This window comes from Carex rostrata, chromosome 27 (genome assembly GCF_964058835.1).
Source record: "Carex rostrata chromosome 27, lpCarRost1.2, whole genome shotgun sequence".
Taxonomy (NCBI): Eukaryota; Viridiplantae; Streptophyta; class Magnoliopsida; order Poales; family Cyperaceae; genus Carex; species Carex rostrata.
The window spans coordinates 664,499-687,342 of NC_135944.1; the positions used below are offsets into that span (position 1 = coordinate 664,499).

Consider the following 22,844-nt stretch of genomic DNA (forward strand, 5'->3'; position numbering starts at 1 on the left):
GACCTGTACAGGAAGCTGTATGACCCGTATCAGGGACTGAGAGGCAGAACTTAGATGAGTCTGAAACCCTGGAAACGCTCTTTTATCATTGATTTAAAACCAAACTTTACTTTCTGTCATTTAATTATTGCAATTGAACTTAGGAAACATAATTACCCAAACCAACTTTTCCAACTTCTAGTTTTTAGCAACTTTAAGTAGAATCTGGTTGATACCTGACAATACAAACGATAGGATTGTGCACTTGCAGTCTAAATCAAGAGTTAGTCAAGGTTAAAAAGTACAGCTTGCTGTACTGAAACTTTGTGCATACTTTTGTGTGAACAAGTTTTTGACGCCGTTGCCGAGGACGACATCATTTATTTTCTAGATTTTTACTTATTTTATTTAAATTCTAGATTTTATTTTGTATCTATTTCTTTTATTTTTCTCTCTACAGGAACAAGACACCATGGATCTGATGTACAACATGGCGACAAACCAATAGTGGTTTGGCCGCGACAGTTCTCGAGCTGGAGGAGGCAGCCAATCCAAAGTTGATCAGATCACAGCTCTATTTGCTAGAGCTGCTGAGCTGGAGGAGGCCATGCAAGAGGCTTTCATCAAAATGAGCGTGAAGGCAGTCAGTAACCATCAACCACAGCCATGTGTCATGTATGGGGATAGAAGGCACTCTTACGAGTATTGCCCACTAGCGGAATGGGATAAGGAACCCGAACAGATCAACTATCTCAGCAACTACAATCGCAATTTCTACAACAATGCACCATTCGACAACTCAAACAACTGCCCATTCCAATCCGATCCACCCGAGCTGTACATTGATCCCACTGTGAGTAATTTCATACATGAGCAAGAAAAGATGAACCAGATGATGTTTGAGCTATGTTGCATGGATACGGATACGGGTATCGTATCGGATACGATACAGATACTGCAATACGGTAATTTTAAAATATCATGGATACGATACGTCTATTATATATATATATATATATATATATATTAATTGAACACATGTATATATAAATTAATTATTAAAAATTCTATGATGTATTCCAGTGGCAACATAGGTATAAACACAAATTGGTCTACGCACGGGATCTGGTACGGCACCATCCGTTACTATTGGTTCATATTAGCACACACTCTCTACAATCGCAACTTTATATTAAATAGTAAAGCAGCTCTGTTTCAACACCAATTATGATGTATCCCAGTGGCGAAGGGGTGTGTTTTAATTTAGACGTTCTAGGGTTTGATTCACGCCAAGCGCTAGAATATATATTTTAGAAGTTGGTCTATGCGTGGTGCATGCATGCTTTGGCGCTAGTTTACAGTGCACGGGTCTACGGGCGATCTGGCATATCCAAGTTGGTCTATGCGCGGTGCATGCTCTAGCTCTAGTTCACAGTGCACGGCTGGCGTATCTGAGTGCGTATCCAGACATAGAACGCCGTATCCCTGTGTGTCAACGCATATCAGAGACCGTATCAAGCGGTAAAGGATACGCCAGCTCATCCGATACGCCACCTGGCGTATCTGATACGTATCAATGTCGTATCGGGTGCGTATCCGTATCCGTATCCGATATGCGTGTGATACGGGTACGGAGCCTAAACTGGCATATCGGGGTAACATAGTGTTTGAGCAAATGAATCAAATGGCTGCTCAGAATAAGTTGATGATGGAGCAAATGGCTGCCCGTAACAAGTTGATGATAGAGCAAATGGCTCACCGAGCTATCTTTATTCAACCACCTCCTGGAAGGTTGTCCAGTCAACCAGAGATCAACCCCAGAGGAGAGGTCAAAGCCATTACACTGCGAAGTGGGACCAACTATGAAGGACCCTCCATGTCTGGTACGGGCTGTACCAAATCTGTACGGGTTGTACTAAGCCCTGACCATGCAAAACTAGCTCAACCAGTAACCTCATCTGACTCCACACCACCTTGCACGGACCGTACTAACCCAACACGGGTTGTGCCAAAGCCATCTGAAGAGACCCCTGACCGTGCAGATCCGACACGGCCAGTAGTGAATGTTGAAGATTCTTCTGACACAAGTCGTACCAACCCAGCACGGGCCGTACAGAGAGAGCCTGAGAACCAGAGAAAGAAGGGGGACACTTTTCTTATGTTAAGCGTTCTAAAAGAGGCTGACAACCAGAGAAGGAAAGGAGCTGAAAGACCACCACCCCACCAGCCACCTGTTCCTTTCCCTCAGAGGCTAGCTCAACCGGAAACATGCTGCACAGTTGACATGGTCGGTCATTTGGCCAAGGGACAACTTCATGAGGAATATGGCAGCTCATTTAAAAATTACCCTGATTATTTGGCTGACTTGCAGGAAAAGAAAGCTGCTCAAGAGAAGGCATGTGTACGAAAAGCAGTATCTGACAATCTGAAGGAACTGACACACGGACCATATACATCTTGCACGGACCGTGCAACACAGTCAGAGAAGTTGGAGAGTGGAGCACTCGGGGAGCACAAGGCTGACATGGGAGCAGAACACGGACCGGACAAGTCTCACACGGACCGTGCAGAAGCCCAAACAGATTAGCCCACTCCTGAGCTCAAGCCTCTCCCAGCTAACCTAAACCTCAGGTATGAGTTCCTAGACCCAGATAAATCTTGTCCTGTGATCTTAAATGCAGATCTCAACCCTGATCGGACCGCCACGCTCTTGGAGAAATTGAAAGCTCACATAGGCGCGATTGGGTGCTCGATCAAGGACTTGAAAGATATTGGGTGGATTTTCCTTTTGCAAGTGTTTGAGAACACGGCGCTCCACCCAGATCCTCCCCCGGATCGCACCGCTGGACTCTTGGAGGATTTAAAAACTCAGTGAACTGTGATTGGGAACCTGATTGAGAAGCTGACGGGCATGAACCCAGCCGCATGCATACAAAGGACCTTACCAACGAATGATCACAGTCACACGGACTGTGCAGATCGACCAGCATACGAGCCATGCACAACTAACCTGGTCTATGCATTCTCTCCCTTGGCGCGTTAAAAAGGAAAGAATGGTGTATCCCTTCGGCACATTCAACATTGCGTTCCACCAAAAACCACCCGACCCACCTTCCATCAACCGGTAAGGCGCCCTGCTTCACCCCTCACTCCATATTTGGTTAGTTTCCATGTTTTCTTCTATTTACTTTTTCTTGTGTGAATTCAAGCATTGAGGACAATGCTTCATTCAAGCTTGGGGGGAGTGGAATAGAAGAAAACTGTATCTGCATTTAGGTCATGTTTATTTTTCAAAAATTTGTATTTTTAGATGATAAATTTGCGTGATTGCTTGAATTAGGGACTTTTGTGAAAAGTTTTGGTTGTGTTTGGAATGACCTTGAGAAATTACAACTAACCCCATAATTGATCAAAGAACTAAATAGGAAGGGATGTTTTGAGAACTTGAAAAGATGAAAACTTGAATTGTATCGAAAAGTCATTTTGAAACTGAACTGTGTTTTTTTAATAGGGAAATGAGATTTTAAATAAAGAAAGATTGGGGTATCCACTGGTATGAATGAATACCATTGGATGTGTGTATTCATGGTGTATACGAAAAAAAAATGTATATATATAATAATAAAAAGAAAAAAAAGTGATGAAATAAATGAAAAGATGGAGAAAATAAGAGTACTGGCAATAAGTCCTATTGGGCGCTTTTGAGCTCGTCTCCCAAACTTAGAAAATAAAAGAACTTTTGCATACATCAACACACAAAGTCCGCGACTTTCTAGCCTAAGCTTGTTCCAAGCTTGGGGGGGAGAAAGGAAAAAATCACCACAAATGAGGACATAGTTTCAGTAAAAGAATGAAATATTGAACAATTCGGGTAATTAGCTTTGCAAATATTAAAACATTTCATAATTTGAAGTTTGATTAGTCAATTCGTGGGGTGAATCAAAATTGATCAAGGAAAGCCTAAATTATACCCAAAATGATTCTCGGGATTCTTAACTATAGCAAACTCACGTAAATTCTTCACATTTAGAATTTAATCTGCATTTAGGTAATTCAAAGTCCAGCCCGATACCTAAGTTGGGATTTTTGCTTGAGGACAAGCAAGATTTCAGCTTGGGGGAATTTGATATCACGCTATTATATCTATATTTCCGACCGAATTCTATACCAAAACCTGTGTCCAAAACAGTGAAACCATGTTTATTCCATTAAATATCTATAGAATATGGTACTACTACACTTTTATTCTTATCTTGCATGAAACAGGCGAAAATGGGAAGAAAATCTATTTTCTGAACATTCTGTCTGGGCTGGATAATATTCTGTCCGGGTCGGACAACATTCTGCTGAAATTTCAGCATCCGAACTTAAAACAGTCACAACTTTTGACTCGTAACTCCGTTTTGAGTGTATGACCACTTTTTGGAAAGTTTGCGAGAAGATCTAGAATCTGAGCAAAGACACAGTTTTACGGGTCGGACAGGATCCTCTCTGGGTCGTACCAGACAAATCCAGAAACAGATCCAGAATCTGGAAACAAGGTCTAATGAAGGAAGGTCGGCCAGAGATGGATATATACGGGATTTCTTGCACCTGAGAGCGAATTCTAGAGTAGAGAAGCATTCCTAGAGTTTTGGATTGGCGGCTATTGCTTGGAGGCGAAGTTGAGAAGCAAAAGACGCGAGTTTTGTTGTGGATCTTCGTCTTCTTTGGGTTTTATCATGACTTTTCTTTATCTCATCTGTTTTATTTGTTTTAGAACTATGTTTGAGTAGATTTCTTTGTTTCTAGGGTTAAGATGTAATCGAATGTTTTGTTTTGCATTTTTGATATTGGAATTTTTGTGTTGAAATTTGTGTTTGCTTGATTGTATTTGATTTTAATTGCTTAGCAGAAATTGTTTGATTATTATTGGTTTGACAATAGATGAATGACCACGTCTGTAGCGCATTACAAACCTTTATAATATCTCGACCAAACTAAGTACATGAGGTAGGATTAGTGACCCGAAAGGTGAAACCAAGTAGTAGCCGAAAGGTGAACATTTCCTCTTATCGACGGATAAGAGGTTACCTTTAGTATACCAAACAAGCAACTAGGTAATTCGGACCAATATACGACAGTTGAGGTCTAGAACCCGACAAGGGCAAATATTGCAATTCCATACCAAGTTAATGAACCAACATACAACGGTTGAGGTTTAGGAACATTAGGTCTGGTCAGTAAAATCCTACACAAAGGAACAACACAAAGAAACTGTATCTGGTGCATTAACTCGAAGTCAGTACGGGTCGGACAGGAAGCTGTATGGCCTCAACAACCTGATACGACCCGTACAGGAAGCTGTATGACCCGTATCAAGGACTGAGAGACAGAACTTAGATGAGTCTGAAACCCTGGAAACGCTCTTTTATCATTGATTTAAAACTAAACTTTACTTTCTGTCATTTAATTATTGCAATTGAACTTAGGAAACATAATTACCCAAACCAACTTTTCTAACTTCTAGTTTTTAGCTACTTTAAGTAGAATTTGGTTGATACCTGAACCGTCCCTTGGATCGATACCTGACAATACAAACGATAGGATTGTGCACTTGCAGTCTAAATCAAGAGTTATGTAAGGTTAAAAAGTACAACTTGCTGTACTGAAACTTTGTGCATACTTTTGTGTGAACAGTATCTATATCCAATGAACTCTCTCTCTCTTTGTAATTCTCTATTTCTTCATTGGATGGAGCGACGACCGCGACAGTCTCTCTCTTCGCCGATATCTCTCTCCACCGAGTTCAAGAGATTGGCAGCAATAACTGTTGATGTCATCTCTATTTCTTCATTGGATGGAGTGACGGCTGTGATGGCAGCGACGGTAGCAACGGCAATGACAGCCGCGACTATCTCTTTCTGTTGGAGTTTAGTGCTACCCTTGTACTGGCTTAAGTGCGGAACAAGATCGAAAAACAAAAAATTTTACGTCTAACTTAAGCGAGGATCTATATCCATGATTGATTTCTAAAACTAAATTTATTTAACAATTAAATAAATTAATATAACATTATATCTTGGTTCAAAATTCTGCTGGTCTTGCCTCGCTGTTGCTGCTCCTCGGACAATAGCACCAGATGTCTAATGTATCTATCAGTAGTACACCAGGAATGATCAAAGAACAAGTATTTCTTCTGCCAGAAGTACTATACTCACAACACTCAGCTAAACAAGTTATCTCACGCTTTGCAGATACTATGATTCACAACTTATGTCTAAAAGCAGAGTTACCGCTGACTACGCAAGATTACAACCGCTCACCACTCAAAATATATACGTCTATACGTATATATTTCTTTCCTAACCCAGACACTATTTGAGAGAAAAAACCGAGAAAGAAATGAACCTGGCTTCCGAAGACGATCAGTCAGATTTTCAATCTTTCAATGGAAATTAGTATGCCTTTACCATCACCCTCCACCCCTATTTATAGGGTTAGTATGGTGATTTCAAGGGTGTAAAGTCGGTTTTGGCTTGGGGTAAAAAGACCAAAATGCCCTTGGCCCAATAATATATTTACAGGGTCCAAAATGAATAGTTCTGGGCCCAGAAAAGCCCAGAATAAATGGTTATTGGGCTTGGACATTTTGGGCTTTGATTTGGGCCCAATATGAATAGTACAAGGGCCTATAATGGCCCAGACTGAATAGTATAAGGTCCAGAAAGGCCTAGAATGAATAGTATTAGACCTGGGCTTTTTGGGCTTTAACTCTTGGGCTTTCTTAATTATATTGTAAATATAATTAAGGCCCAAATATACTATTAAATATATATAATTGTTCTGAACAATTATATTTCAGTTGACGTTGTAACAATAATTACACGTATCATACATGCTTGTAATTTTAATCTGTTTAAGCCTATCATCTTTATGATATTTCTATATTAATTATAACATTTATAATTAATATTTTTCCATCTGATTTATTAATTATAATTATTTATAATTAATAATAAGATTCTCTGATCCGGTTCCTATATGGTGTGACCTGATAGGATCTGTGTTATGTTGGCAATAGAATTAAAAGTTGTTTAAATTTCTATAGATCATAGTTGGCACCTGGCAGTGCACTGTGACCCCCAATTACACAGATGATATTGTCCAGTACAATATCACGATCCTACAGTAAACTTATTAATTTTCTTGTGTTAATTCTTTTGTCTCATAGCAACAGATTAGGTTCAGGGTAGGTATGTGTCATCCTTGCAAACCTAATATTTTCTTGACGTTTGAGTAGATTATTTTATATGATTAATCTCTATTAGTCATACCGTATACGTATAATCCTACTCCTATCAAGGGGCCCAGTGTTACTATCACTTGTATAATAATACGAGGGACGACAGTACTTTTGGTGAGCATCTCTTCCTCCGCATAAGTCATGTGTACTGAAATGTCACCTTTATAACTACTTTTTACAGACAGCGTTTGATAACACTTACGAATACACATTTATCATGTAGGAAAGACCACACCTCATACTGTAGAACATAACACTGAAATGAAACCGTTAATGACACAAACACATTACCATTTAATGTCTCATTTAGGGTCAGTCAAATACCATGTTCTTAACATGTACCTATGTGATTAAATGACAACTCTTTGTCTATGATCTTTGAAACTTAACTATCATCTAATCCACATACTAACCTTATAATGGCTAATTAGTGTTCCTGCTAATTACCACGGTTAGTGACTATTTAGAGTATTTATCATCTATATTATGAAGTTTCACAATTTCAGTAATGAACTTAAAATGATTTATAAAGGCAATAAAACTCATGGAACAAAATGATATATATTAATCATCTAATTCATGAACAAAATGATATATATTAATCATCCAATTCATGAACAAAGTACAATTATGATTGATTACTAGATTACTACCTAACAATCTCCCACTTAAGCTAGAGTCAATCATTCCAGACTCTACTATACAAGTCTCTACATGTTCTCAAAGGTCTCGTAGATCCTAAGAGAATCTCATAGCCAATCCCCTATGTGTCTCAAACCCATAGAAGCAGTGTGCATCTGATGCTTGGCTTGAGGAAGAGGTTTTGTCAGTAGATCAGCTGTGTTCCTGATTGTGTCAATCTTACAAATCTTTACATCACCCTTTTCACGATCTCTCATATCAGGTGATAACGCCGTAAAACATGCTTTGACTTTGCGTGCGATCTAGGTTCCTTGGCTTGAGCTATAGCTCCATTATTGTTGCAGTAGAGGTCCACAGGGTTTTGAGCACTGGGGACTACTCCTAGCTTGTTAAGAAACTTCTTGATCCAAAAACCTTCCTTAGCTGCTTCAGAAGCATCAATGTACAGCTTCGGTGGTTGAGTCTGCTGTAGTTTCTTGGTTGGAACTTTTCCAGCTTACAGCACCACCGTTGAGTATGAATACGTAACCAGACTGTGATCTCGAATCATCTCGATCGGTTTGGAAACTAGCATCGGTGTAACCATTTACAATGAGCTCAAAATCACGGCCATAGACAAGGAACATATCCTTAGTTTCTTAAGTACTTAAGGATGTTCTTCACAATATTCCAATGCTGCATTCTTGGATTAGCCTGATATCTACTTGTCACACTCAAAGCATACGAGACATCAAGGCGAGTGCACAATATGGCATACATGCAAAACAGGTCTCGTAGATCCTTAATTCATGAACAAAGTACAATTATGATTGACTGCTAGATTACTACCTAACACTCTCTTCGCCGATATCTCTCTCTACCGAGTTCTCAAGATCGGCAGCGATAACTATTGATGTCATCTCTCCATGCGAGTTCTCGTGCTCAACTCTGTCGTGTGAGTGTTGATATTGTCATTTTACAGCAATCACCTAGTTAATTTTACAGTATTCATCTTGTGATTTTACAGTTTCATCTTCTGAAAATCTGGAGGTAAGAGATGATAGAGAAGCGATATGGAGTATTGATCTTGTCATTTTACAATATTCATCTTGTGAAAATCCGGAGAAAATAGAAGATAGAGAGGCGATATGGAGTATTGATCTTGTCATTTTACATTATTCACCTAGTCAATTTTACAGTATTCATCTTGTGATTTTACATTATTCATCTTGTGAAAATCTGGAGGAAATAGATGATAGAAAGACGATATGGAGTATTAATCTTGTCATTTTATTGTATTCACCCTGTTAATTTTACAGTAATCATCTTGTGATTTTATAGTATTCATCTTGTGAAAATCTGGACGAAAGATATGATAGAGATGTGATATAGAGTATTGATCTTGTCATTTTACAGTTTTCACCCAGTTAATTTTACAGTATTCATCTTGTGATTTTACAATATTCATCTTGTGAAAATCTGGAGGAAATAGAAGATAGAGAGGCGATATGGAGTATTGATCTTGTCATTTTATAGTATTCACCTAGTCAATTTTACAGTATTCATTTGTGAAAATCTGGAGGAAATAGATGATAGAGAGGCAATATGGAGTATTGATCTTGTCATTTTACAGTATTCAACCTGTTAATTTTACAGTATTCATATTGTGATTTATAGTATTCATATTGTTGAAATTTGAAGAAAAGAGATGATAGAGGGACGATGTGGAGTATTGATCTTGTCATTTTACAGTATTCATCTAGTTAATTTTATAGTATTCATCTTGTGATTTTACAGTATTTATCTTGTAAAAATCTGGACGAAAGAGATGATAGAGAGGCGATATGGAGTATTCACTCTATTAATTTTACAGTATTCATCTTGTGATTTTACAGGATTCATCTTGTGAATAGTTACTAATGTTTAACAATATGGTTGTAAATATTTGATGTATTGATGATTTATAGTTTACATCTGTTAGTTTTACTGTTTACATCTTTTAAATTTATAGTATTTAATTTTGCAACGTGTTTATCTCAATTTTATAGTGTTTTAGGTTTCAGATTTACACTTTTATTTTTTGGAACTGCTAGTTTTATAGTTTACATTTGAAAATTTTACAATATTGGACTTCTATAGTTTGCATCTATATATTTTACACTATGTGTAGTGTTAATTTATAGGATACAGATGCATATATAAATATTAATAATTGAAGAAAATAAATTATTAATTTTTTTTCAAAAAAATTAAAATTAATTTTAATTTTGAAAAAGAAAATTTGATTCAAAAAAATTAATTTTGATTCAAAAAAAATAATTTTGTATAATTTTCGGGATTATTTTGAAAATATTGTAAGTTTGAGAAGTGGTTCAATTTTAAAATATTATAGAAGGTTTTAAAACTGTCATTAACTGTAAGTTAGAGAAGTACATCAAGTGGTTCTGTATCAAATATAGTTAGTTTGGCAAGTTGTGCAAGTTGAAAGTGTCCAAAATGGTTCCGCTGGATGTTAGAATTTTAAAGTGTGTTTTCTATGAGATTAGATACGTAAGTTTATAGCATTGAATATAAAATTTAATTTACAAAATTCGTACAAATCAAATGACAGCTTTTTTTGAACAAAACATGAACAGCTAGGACTTGTTGACAATTTGATGCTTTTTTAATTCTAAATAGTCTGTTCATCATTTACATGTAGGTGCATGGTCATTACTCATTGGTCCATCTCCATTTTTATGTAATCAGATTGCACGTGCAAAAAGTACCGTACAGTCAACCATGTGATTTTAGTATTGTCCCCCGTGGCCATGTTAACTGGGACGAGAAAAATCATTTCAAAATTAAGGGGGAATTTAACGTATATTTAACGTATACCCCCCTAAAACATCAAAATTACAGAATTTCTTTTATAAACGAAAAATAAAAAAATTACCAAACCAACTTGAGTGATTTGGTTTTTACAAAAACCACAACTACTGTGATGGCATCTCGCCTAAATTTTGGTGCATGGCCTCAGTCATTAACTCATTATCAGATCTCTTGTTCCAAATACAGCATGATCCTGGTGGGCCATGTGTAGGAGAGTACTAGTTGTTCGGTAATCAGACTCTGTATCTATAAATGGAAGAGTGTAGCAATCTTAAATGAACATATGCACAGCTACAAGTGTACTCCTATAATTTAATTACAATTCATTGTATAAATGGCTCTATGCTTTGCACTGCCATCTTTCATCCCGGTTCGCCGGACACAAATGAGAGTGCTTTCATGTCGATTCCGTATTTACGCAAATTTACAGTCTCCAAGGTTTGAGCGACGGTCGGGAAACTATCCACCGACAATATGGAATGATAACTTCATACAGTCGTTAAATATTGAAGACGAACATGTAAGCAAATTAACAAATCTGTAAGAAACCGTTCATGAAGTTTAGTTGTATCTAAAGAAAACTTCTTAAGCCCAATACACACACACACACACACACACACATACGTACAATCATTAATCAGCTTGATTAATGACAGACACATTCTGTTAATTCTTTGTTTTTGTTTATGAACATGAAGGAGGGTAAAATCATGGAAAGATTATGCAAGCTCAAGAAAGAGGTGAGTCAAATGATATGCAAGGAAGAGTTGCTCAGGGATAAGTTAGAGTTTGTTGATGCCTTGCAACAGCTTGGAGTTGCATATCATTTCGAGGATGAGATAAACTGCGTGATTACAAACATCCATGCATCAATGGATCATAATTCTCCATCTGTAATGCTTGGTGATCTCTATGAAGTATCACTTCTTTTCAGACTGTTGAGGATGCATGGATTTAGTGTACAGGAAGGTATATATTTTTGTATATTTATATATTCCTACATACATACACGGACACACACACACAACCAAAAAAAAATAGATAAAGGGAAAAAAAAATGTGGCGTTATATATTTTTGCTAAACCATGGGCCTCTGGTTTAGCAAAATTATGTATTAGAATTCTTTGAGAAAGCCGTGTTTGAGTTGGGTTCCGAATAAAATAATGTTTTTTTTAATCTCGCATATAAAATTTTCACATTAAAGATTGAAATTGGATTTATACTAGACGATATATAGGTGATCAGTTTTACATAATTTTGGTGTTTTTAAATAATTTATTTTAAGTTAAAGATGAAAGTCAAGCCTATTAATTTCGAATATTCACAAGAAATTTCAGTCGGGTTTCCAGACTTGAATATACTATACGAAATGTACTGTTGCCTTAGTCAATAGACTAAATGCTCATCCTCAACTTTTAATATTTACTTAACTTTGAAAATATGTGGCTGATGTCATACGTACACACAAACTTTGAGCAGATATATTCCATAGTTACTTCGACGACAAAGGAAACTGCAAAGTAAAGCCATATTCAGACATTAAAGAGATGATCAGTTTGTACCAGGCTTCTTTTCTCGCGAAAGAAGGAGAAGAGGCATTGGAGAAGGCCAGGCACTACACAACCAAACACCTAACAAATTTTTTGGAGAGCTCTAAGTATGATAATTCAAGGCTTAAAGAAGAAGTTACCCATGCACTGGAGCTCCCTCTGCATTGGAGGATGCAAAGAATGCACAATCGGTGGTTTATCGAGCAATACAAGATAGACAAGCATATCAGACCTGCACTGTGGGAACTGGCTGTTTTGAATTTTAATTTAATGCAGAACTTGTACAAGAAAGAACTGAAGCAAGTATCAAGGTAAATATCAATAATATATAAATAAAATAATTCAATAAATAAGGAAATGATATTTCAAATTGATCCCTGTTTTATTCTACGGCTATATAAAAAAGGTGAAGTATTCACGTGTTTTACTTTGAGAAAAGCTTTATTTGTACGTATCTTTTTAAATTTCTTTTCACTTATCCCTTGTCCAGATGGTGGACTGATTTGCGGCTTTATGAAAAACTACCATTTATTCGCGACAGGCTCGTTGAGAACTACATGTGGAGTGAAGGCTATGCTTATGATCTACCAGAGAATTCAAGTTATAGAATAGCAAACACACAGGCAATCTGCCTAATTACAACAATTGATGATATCTATGATGTTTATGGGTCATTGGATGAACTTGAGGTCTTTACTAACGCTGTCGAACAGTAAGTGTCTACGGTTGTAACTTATATTTTGATTTATTTTGAATAATATATAGGCTATTTCAATTCTTAATCATAATTTTCTTTTGAAGCTGGGATGTCACAGTTGCAGCAGGACTTCCCGAAAACTGACCAGCAATTTTTTAATTGTATACATGATATTGCATAAGGTCTGATGATTGGTATCTGGCAAAATACAATTCCACTGACCAGCAATTTTTTTTTTCTTTTGAAAACTGGAAATAAAAGAAATAAGTATGTGACTATATATGTGTAATATTCTTCTAACTGTAAAAACTCCTATAACTATTGACTTCATTTGCAATTTATATGCTCTTGTGGAAATGGAGACGTCAGTCAAGCAAACATCTCTTGAGAAAACAAGAGAGGCTACATTGTAAGTAGCCTTGACTTGTCTTTGTTAATTTCACCATTAAATTGTATCATTAGCATCTTTTTTACAAGTAAAAAATAAAAGGCTGAGAAGTGGCAGCAATTATTTGCTCTGTGCCATGGCGAATAAAGGTTGCTTCTACTTGCAAAATAAAACTTATGGGACTTCTGGCTTGTTATTTGATGGATGAGTTGATGTTTGAAGAAGGTTATATTTTTTATGTTTTGTATATGTTTAAAAACTTTTCTTTTTTTTTTTAATTGACTTGATATGCTGGTTAAATTGGAACAAACAGTTAGTACCAACAACAGTTAACGGTACTGGCCAATTCCAAAGTAATAGACGAAATTGAGCAAACGAAACTCATCTCAAACCAAGTCTGACACAAAGCATAAACACTGGAAAGAAATTTAAAAAATTTACATCAAATCCAAAAATTTATCACCATCATCTTAACCAGTGAACAAAGAGATGCGAGTATACATGCAAAATTTCACATCCAAAACAAAACCATATTATAACAGCTTTGCCAAGGTACAAGACATTGGGTACTGACATGAACAAGTGAGCTCAGCTAACTAACTGGCAAATTGACAGGTACCAAGCAGAACACGGTACCAATCTGCTGCTTAAACTAATTTTGCATCTGACAAGACTTGAGTTAAGATACACCAATATTACCTGCATCAAACTCACTCAATTTCTCTTGCAAGTGTGACATACACATCCCATATGTCTTGGTCATCCCACTAGATACCAAAAACAGAAAAGAAGTAACAGCTTTATTTGCTTTTCTTAAAAACATTTGTACAGCTCCAATTAGGGGTGCAAACAGATCGGATATTATCCGACTGTATCCGAATCCGTATCCGAAAATTTGATACAGATATCTGATATCCGAATATCCATGCAGATACAGATACGGATATGGTTTTAAATTTTAATTATCCGTATCAAAATAGTAGATATATACTATATAGTTTAATATATATTATGAAAAAAATTATGTTATTTACTATTATAACAAGCGGATATCCATATCTGTATCCGGTTAATATCCGATCCGTATCCGCATCTGTATAATATCTGATCCATATCCATATCTGAAAAATAAAAATGGATCACTATCTGATCCGTATCCGATCCGTTTGCACCCCTAGCTCCAATGCCTTTTAGGAAAATATATATGCTTGTAATCCGTAGATTGTGAGTTTGTGACTATGACAAATTCATTCAATTAAATAAATTTTCACTTTCCAACAGAAGCCTTCAGATTGTTACCCCTCAATAGTATCTTCGAGAAGTGATCCTGTCAAAATGTCAAATACTAAAAGAAGTCAAGTGATATAGCCAAATAAATTAGATGTGAAGGAAAGGAAAATTAAGTACCAATCTAATACCAGCAGCAGCAATAATGACTGAAGGTGGCAAAAAATAAGTACCGACTGATACAGCATAATTTCAGCTCAGGTTTAGGTTTGAAGCCTTTAAACCATAACTCAAATTAATTGACATACCTCAATTTGACAAACAATAAAACCCCAGAAGAACTATAGGTACAGTTTAATCAAAAAGAAAAAATTTAAAGCTTTCACTTCTAGACGTGCTACACTTTTTGGCTATCAATTAAACCAAATGAATTCACAGACAAAACAAATAGCAAAATAAAGAGAAAAAAAATTATAATAATGCAAAACATGCATACATATAAAACATGGCTATAGACATATAGAATACTTATTGATATGTTTCTCTCATAATGAAGTCAAATTTAGTCATATATACCCTTATTCGAGAAAGTAAGCTTCATTATGGCCGATATTTGCTAATCCTAAATGAAACTGATGTTCAATGATGCATACTTAATTATTAAAATAGAGAGTAAATTGCCTCCCACTATTTCCAGTAAGAGTGAACATGGCTGCTAAGGTCAAACTCAGGTGGAGAAATGATCTCTAAAGCAATTTCTCAGGTCTGAGGCATGTAGCTTATCCTCCCTTTTATCTACAGCAATTTCTCAGAATAGAGGTTAACAATAACTGATAACATGATTAATAAGTAATATGTTAACAAAAGAAAGAGAAAGAAAAAAAAAAAAAAAAAAAAAACCACTCGACTATTTGAGCATGTCTAACACCATATCAGTTCATAATTTGAAGCTTCATAATTCAATTTAACACTTTAAAGTCAAACACCATATCACGTCATAATTTGAAGTCAAATATCACTTGACTATTTGAGCAAGACAAACACCACCATATCAATTCATAATTTGAAGCTTGATAATGCAATTTAACACTTGCAACAACTACTACTAACTAACTAAATACATCAAAACAGTCATCACAACCACTCGTAATCCTAAATGCTGCAAGGATAATCAACTCTAGACACGGCCTTCCCAGAGGCACCGGAGCTTTGTGCCAGGTGTCACTGACATAGCAGCTGGTGCTGCAAGGAGATCCCGCACATGAGGAGGTGGATGGAGTCCCATGGCTGCTGCACGCTCCCAGCGATCGAGGCGATCTACTCCAATGCAAGGCCCATACTTCATATCCATGTCAAATTGCCTCAATACTTCCTCTTCTTCCCCAAACTCATCTTCAATCACAAAATTAATTATTAATTTGTTCCTAATAAAGTAGACAACGAAAGCCAGGGTTTCAAAAGGGTGGTGGGGTTACCTTTGAGGTCGATAGCACCGCTGCGAGAGACAAGTGCGGGAGTCTGAGCAGAATCGGAAGCTCCGACTGAGGCGCCTCCGGTGTAGTGCTTTGATTTCTTGGAAGAGGAGGTGGTAGAGGGTTTGGCGACACCGCCTTTCTTCTTCTGGCGATAGAAACCCTTGATATCTCCCGATGACATCTCTATCTCCTCGATCGTTTCTTCTCTCCTAGTCTTCTCCTCTCGGAAATCGCGTTTCCGGCCTCTACTGAACTTTTGAAATTGTTTTTTTTTTTTTTTAATTTAACTTTTGCCTTTTCAAATCATGAGAAGTAGTTTAATCCGGTGCGTCCGATCTCGATGTTTCGCTTGTACGAATTCATAAACTCCGTTGGATTTGCCTGGGAGGTTGCGTATCTGGTTGAGGGATCCTGTTCTCTTTTCCCTGTGTGACCTTCTCTGTGGAATTCATATCCTCTGAGATATCTCAAACTTTGCGTGACTTTATAGTAAATCCCAACCGTTTAAATACGTTCTGCACGAATCTCAAAGCATACATAATTTCTGACCCCCTACATCACCCCGAATAGGCACCGGACACGTCGGTCACGCAAAAGTTGAGATATCTCAGAGGATACGCACCCCTTCTCTGTGTGGAACTGTTGGTTAAACCTTTTCTCACCGTTTATCAATTTGAATGGTTGGGTTTGCTGTTGTGTGTTTCAGATTCTTCGTGGGATCTACGTTAATAGATCTGGACCGTGTGATTGAGATCCGCACTAATATTAACGGGGAAGGATTGGCAAAGATCATGATCAAACGGCCTACATGCATTAAACTCAAAAGATTCTCATTTGAGTTAATGCAAAGGATATGCGTTCGTGCGGCTGACAGCGGCTGTGCCTTGTATGCGCTGGAATTCGCATCCTCTGTGATATCTCATATTCTGCGAGACATTTTGGAAAATTACGACCGTTCAAAGACGTTATGCACGAATCTCAAAGCTTAAATAATATTGTCCCCTGCGCTATCCCAGAATAGGCACCGAATACGTCGGTAACGCAAAATATGAGATATCTCAGAGGATACAACACAATGTGTGCGCTGTAAGGTCCTTGTAGTTGTGCCTTTCTATTACTTTTCGGGTACCGATTTTAACGGTAAATTTGACAAATTAACCTACATTTGAAAAAGTTCAAATAAAATACCTTTCCTATAAATCTTTTGACAAAATAACTTTGTGGGTCTCATATTTTCCTTTCCTCTCCCTCTCCTCTACTTCTCTCCCATTTACTCTAATTTTTATTCAACTCCTAAACATATTTATTACTATCTATATAATATATTCCATATCATAAACCTCATCTCCGAATAATATATTCCATATCATAAACCTCATCTCCGAATAATATATTCCATATCATAAACCTCATCTCCGAATATATGATTTTGAGAAATAAAATATTCCTCCCCCATATAGTTTAATATTACCATATATAATTTTTATTTAAAGAAAGAACAAATAAATTCATATGCAATTATTTAACTAATTTGTGAGAGTAACATTTATATCATCCAACAGAATGTTACTCTGTAGTAAATTTTTGAATTGGTCAAGCGAATCATCCATGGTTCTATATGCAAACAAAAAAAAGAAACAATTAGAAATACTTCATATGAATTTTTGTATTTATTAACTTTTGGTGGTGGAAAATAAAAACTATGATTAAAAGCCGAATAAATTATTAAAATGAGTTAGTTAACCATGATAACAAATCTCCAACCATTCTTAATAAAAAAAAACTCAAAATATTAATCTCAGACTCGACAAAAAATATATTTATAAATATTTCATCATTCACTGGACCATTTGAACACCAATTTATCATTATGTATTTTTATCAAGTTTTCTAAATTAATTTGAAATTCTCTGAATTGCTACATATAGGCTCCCAAAATTGATTAAAAAAAAAAAAAAAACTCATGCTTGAATTTGAGTGGATTGTCTCATTGTCTGACTTTTTATAAGAACAAATAAATAACATATAAGAACAAGTTAACTAATGTAGTGAAAAAGTAAAAAAAATACACATTACGAGACAGACTAATGTAGTGAACAAGTTAACTAATGACTTTTTATCTCCCTTTCGTTTCGCAGGGCAAAACTTGCCTTTTTTTATTTTTTCTTTTGGGGCAGGGGTTAGGTAATTTTATCATGAGGAGTCCATTCTTTAGAAAAATTTTGTAGTTAAGAAATTTCTAGCAAATCAAGTACGAGAACTAAATGGAATTGGACTGCAACATCTATTTAATCATCTAACATGCAATGAAATAATATTGATCCAAAGAGGGGGGACGGAGTACCTCTGTCGAGGGCAGAGTTGAATCAGAGAAGCGAACTTGATGAGGCGGAGAGAGATGTTCGGAGAAGAGACAGTGGGCAGAGTCGAGCTAGGGGAATAGAGAATGGAGGAAAGTCAAGAGGTGGTGTTCTTTAACATAGACAGATCAAAATTTTCTAGAAAGGTCAAGAGACAAGGAAAGATTTAAAAAAAAAAAAAATGGAAGTAAATTGAGAGAAGGATAAAATTTTACATGTGTAGTATTTTGTCAAATAATTTATACATAGAGTGTTTTGTCCGATTTTTTATGAAAATAGGTCATTTTGTCAATTCTCCTGATTTTAACATATATGACATGACAGGAAAAAAACAAATTTGACCAAAATATCCCATCGAAAAGGAAATAATAAAATTAAGATTCCTAATCTTTGAAATTAGGAAGTTATTCTGCTAACATTAAAAGTTGTATTCTAATTAAGTAAAAAAAAATTAATATTCACATATAGCATAGAAGATCCATTCAGCTATAATATGTGGGTGCTGATATTCACACCACAAAAAATATTATTAACACAATAATCTTTAAATATTTTAATAAATAGACAATTTTACCCCTGAATTTGTTTCTCAATCAATAAGTCATTTATTTTTTCTTTTAATTGACAAGTTTTTTAAATATCAACTTCTAAATTTGATATCCTTCATTTATGTTATCTTCTAATTGTATACTATATGATGAAAAGAAGAAAAAAAAAATTTAGCATGTTACCCAATCAAATTTTGAAATAACATGCCCCAATTACCACTTTTTTTTTTCTCCTATAGATGTAATTGCTTCCTACTTTTAATTATGTTAATCAATTGATTGAAAATTATGTTGACAATATTTTTTGTTAATTGTAAATTGTATAATTTAATTAAATCTTAGATAATTTTATGTTCACATCTGATCATTTCAATTAATAAAATCTACAATTTATTATCTGTTAATTTAAGTATAAGTTTTATTTTTGTTGATTCGTAAATTGAATTTTCAGCTTGTTAATTATGAGTTTTAAATTTTAATTATTGTCTTTCGTTCTTTAGGAAAGAAATGCATCTAGAGACAAATATTTTGATTTTGGAAATAAAATGAATCATAATTATTAAAATAAAGAAAGTATTGATTGCACAATCAAATAAGGAAAGCTATAGCAATAATAAAAGAGGGACAAAGTTGTCTATACAAATAAAAAATTTAAAATTGTTGTGTTAATAAAAAAAATAGTTGTGTTAAAATCAGCACCCATAATATGTGATCAATAGACATTCATTAAGAACCATACGCATTCAAACTATAAAATCAACATAAACATAACATAAAATGTAGAAAATAAAAAATAATATGAAAAGCATACCATCTAAAATAAAAATCACTACTCCTAAAACTTTAATTTTAAGTGAATCTTCACGGATTCCATACTTAAAATTGAGTAATTCACATTTTTCGACCTTGTGTTCGAATGAAATTACTGACTCATCGATATTCATTTAGTAAACTAAAATATATATAAAATAATTAACTTTTTTGTTTTAATCAAAAGCTAATATGTAAATTTATTATTGCAATTATATTTTTATCATGTAATTCTATATTTGCAAAAGAAAAATAGAAACAATTTGAAATTGTTTGAAAAATAAAACTAATAAAACTTTTTTAATTAAGAGTTGAAATTTGAGAACTTGAGAATTTCAACTTTTTTACTCAATAATAGAAGCAAATAAGTTGCATAAATGTTCTCCCAAAAATAAATACTGGTGGGTACACGAGATGACTTTTGAATTTAAAAGATTTGGATTCCAGTTATTATTTCCTGTTCAGAGAAAGAATAGTTTGATCCAATTTTGTTTTTTTCTCGCACTTCGGATTTGCATTGATTAAAATGATAACTGTTAAAATCTACACCCAATAAATGTCGGTGGGGTCCATACCAAAATAATTTTTTAATTTAAAAGATTTGAAATCCAACTTTAATATTTCCTTTCCGAACAAAGGACAGTTTGGTTCATAAAAAGATTTCTCTCACCATAGATCTGCACAAATTTAATTTGTAGCTGTTAAAATCGGCACCCAAATTCTCATTGTCCCTACTCAAATTCAATCTGGGGTGGGTAGCGGTTACGAATCTGTATCCTCTCCGGTATTGCAGAGAATCACCTTCACTTTACGATTTGAGATTAATTTTCAACCGATTTGATATTTGGGCCACAATAGGGGGCGGTATTTTTGGACTTTGAGATTCGTGCCAAGTTAAAAAGAATGGTTCAGATCTAGTAATTGTAAAATATTCCCTTATCATCAGGGATTGGAGAGGATGTGAATTCAGCGGTTACTGCATTGCCCTGAAATTATCGCCTGTAGAATCATTAATTTTACCCTTCACTGTTTCCAATGACAAAATTTTGAAATAAGTTCTATCGTCAGATGAATTTAGACCATCGAATGATTGTTTAACTCGTCTGATTACTACTGATTCATTCGATTCCAATTCCATGGTCAACCGACCAATTCCGCTTTATCTTCTGATTTTCAGAATCATGCATGGAACCTTGTATATGTATTAATAATGTTTAATTCTGCTTGAATACAAAATTAATGTCCTAGTTATTATGAAGTAACTATAAGAAAACCACTTAAATTATGACCGCATAAATCCTAATTATAAATATCACCCTCATATTTCTCAGTCCACTTAATCTGCATCTAGAAATTTACTCCTAGCTGCTGTTGGTAAATAATTAATAATCACGCAACTCAGAAAAGCAGGAAGAGAAGAGATAAAATTATAAATAGGAAGAACAATATGTTAGCTGTAAGTTTATAACCTGTGTGCATTCTATGTAATTAGCTGTAACCTATGTGCATTCTATATTAGCTGTAAGTTTATAGACCGAGTAATTCGACAGGGTGAGCTTGAGGTGGAATGCACTGGCGAGGGTATCTGGTTTTTCGAAGTGAAGGCGAATTGTAGCCTTGAAGAAGTAAATTATCTCGAAAGGCCATTGATGGTACCAAAGGAGCAACTCCTGCCCCAAGCCCCGCCAGAAACCAAACTTCAATATGAAATTGAAATTGTTATGGTTCAGGTGATTTTATAATTTTTCTTCTTCTTTTTTTCCCCATATTTTTGGCTTGTACTAATGGACAGGAACTATTAAATTTTAGGTCACTGAATTCACCTGTGGTGGTTTCACGGTTGGTGTTTGCTCAAGCCACGTGGTATTTGACGGCCTAGGACTTGCACAATTCTTGAAGGCAGTCGGTGAGATGGCATGTGGCCTTCCTGAGCCGACTGTTAAGCCAGTGTGGTCCAGGGAAAACATACCAAACCCCCCACCCAAGGTACCACATGCCGGCCCCCCTCCATCTTTCACACTCATCAATTTCGCAACCTTAGAGTATGACATCTCCGTTAATAGCATCAATTGAATCAAGGACCTTTATATGGCCGAGACAGGCCAGAGGAGCTCCACCTTTGAGGTTGTGATGATCGTAAAATGTCGTGCACGTGCTATTGATTTGACACCTGAAGCTGAGTTTCGGATAGGATTTTCCGCTAGCATACGACATTTGCTACACGGTGTGTTACCCTCTGTGGCAATGTTATCAGAACCGGACCGGATATCGAACCGGCATAGCTTCGGTTCAACCGGTTCAATCGCTAGTTTTTTAAAACACATATAACTTATTATCTTAAAGCCTAACTGATTATTTATTTGCATTTTCTGACAAGGAATAATAAGAGTAGGTATCTAGTTAAATAAAACATGTAACTTTAACAAAAAATAGCATGTCGTCAAAAAAGGTTATGAAATATATTGCAAAAAATGAGGTTGTTCAAAATTGAGCTTGTATACTGAAAAGCTTATACTGGAATCAAACTAAACTTATACTATAAAAATTGAGGTTCTTGAACATTGACAATATTGTCAAAGGATAAATTTCTTTGCCATTATAGAGCAAATCTTATACTGTAATCAAACAAAAATGAATAAATGTATTGCACTGGAATCAAACTAAGCTTGTGTGCCGAACTTTTTGTCAACAATAACTTGTACTAGCAAATAAAACTAAACTATATAATAACCTAACTTACTAGCAAATAAAATAAAAGTATATTACAACCTAGACTGTACTTGAATCAATTTGATTGTAGTTTCAAATGAAAAAAGAAAAATAAATTTTGATTATACCATAAATCAATACTGAGGACCAATGAAAGTATTTACATAATGAGAATGAAAATGAAGGGTGATATATGGAATTGTTAAGATCAATAAGGATTGGAGGAGTTTCAATTTTTGTTTTACCAGTATAAGGTCATTTTTCATTTCTTCTTGTTGTATGTTGCTGGTTACCAATATCCAGTTTACCAGTAATCGGTTCACT

At 35.4% G+C, this 22,844-nt stretch overlaps 2 protein-coding genes across 3 annotated transcripts; one reads left to right on the forward strand and one right to left on the reverse strand.

Annotated features, from left to right (window-relative positions):
* Positions 1–11,048: 11,048 nt before the first annotated feature.
* Positions 11,049–13,147, forward strand: LOC144544790 (monoterpene synthase 8, chloroplastic-like). The gene is made up of 5 exons (XM_078293343.1): positions 11,049–11,276; positions 11,455–11,725; positions 12,236–12,617; positions 12,797–13,018; positions 13,108–13,147. The coding sequence occupies exons 1-5, from the start codon at positions 11,091–11,093 to the stop codon at positions 13,145–13,147; spliced, it is 1,101 nt and encodes a 366-aa protein (XP_078149469.1). The 5' UTR covers positions 11,049–11,090.
* Positions 13,148–15,045: 1,898 nt separating this feature from the next.
* On the reverse strand, positions 15,046–16,355 carry LOC144545078 (uncharacterized). 2 transcript variants are annotated; one of them, XR_013508382.1, is made up of 3 exons: positions 16,094–16,355; positions 15,707–16,010; positions 15,046–15,588 (listed from the first exon to the last, which is right to left on the reverse strand). XR_013508382.1 is itself a non-coding variant. In XM_078293633.1 (2 exons), exons 1-2 carry the CDS (start codon positions 16,272–16,274, stop codon positions 15,796–15,798), a joined length of 396 nt encoding a protein of 131 aa, XP_078149759.1. In that variant the 5' UTR covers positions 16,275–16,355; the 3' UTR covers positions 15,614–15,795. The 2 variants fall into 2 exon arrangements, 1 of the variants encoding a protein (XP_078149759.1); XM_078293633.1 differs by lacking the exon at positions 15,046–15,588 and having other exon boundaries at positions 15,614–16,010.
* Positions 16,356–22,844: the final 6,489 nt, after the last annotated feature.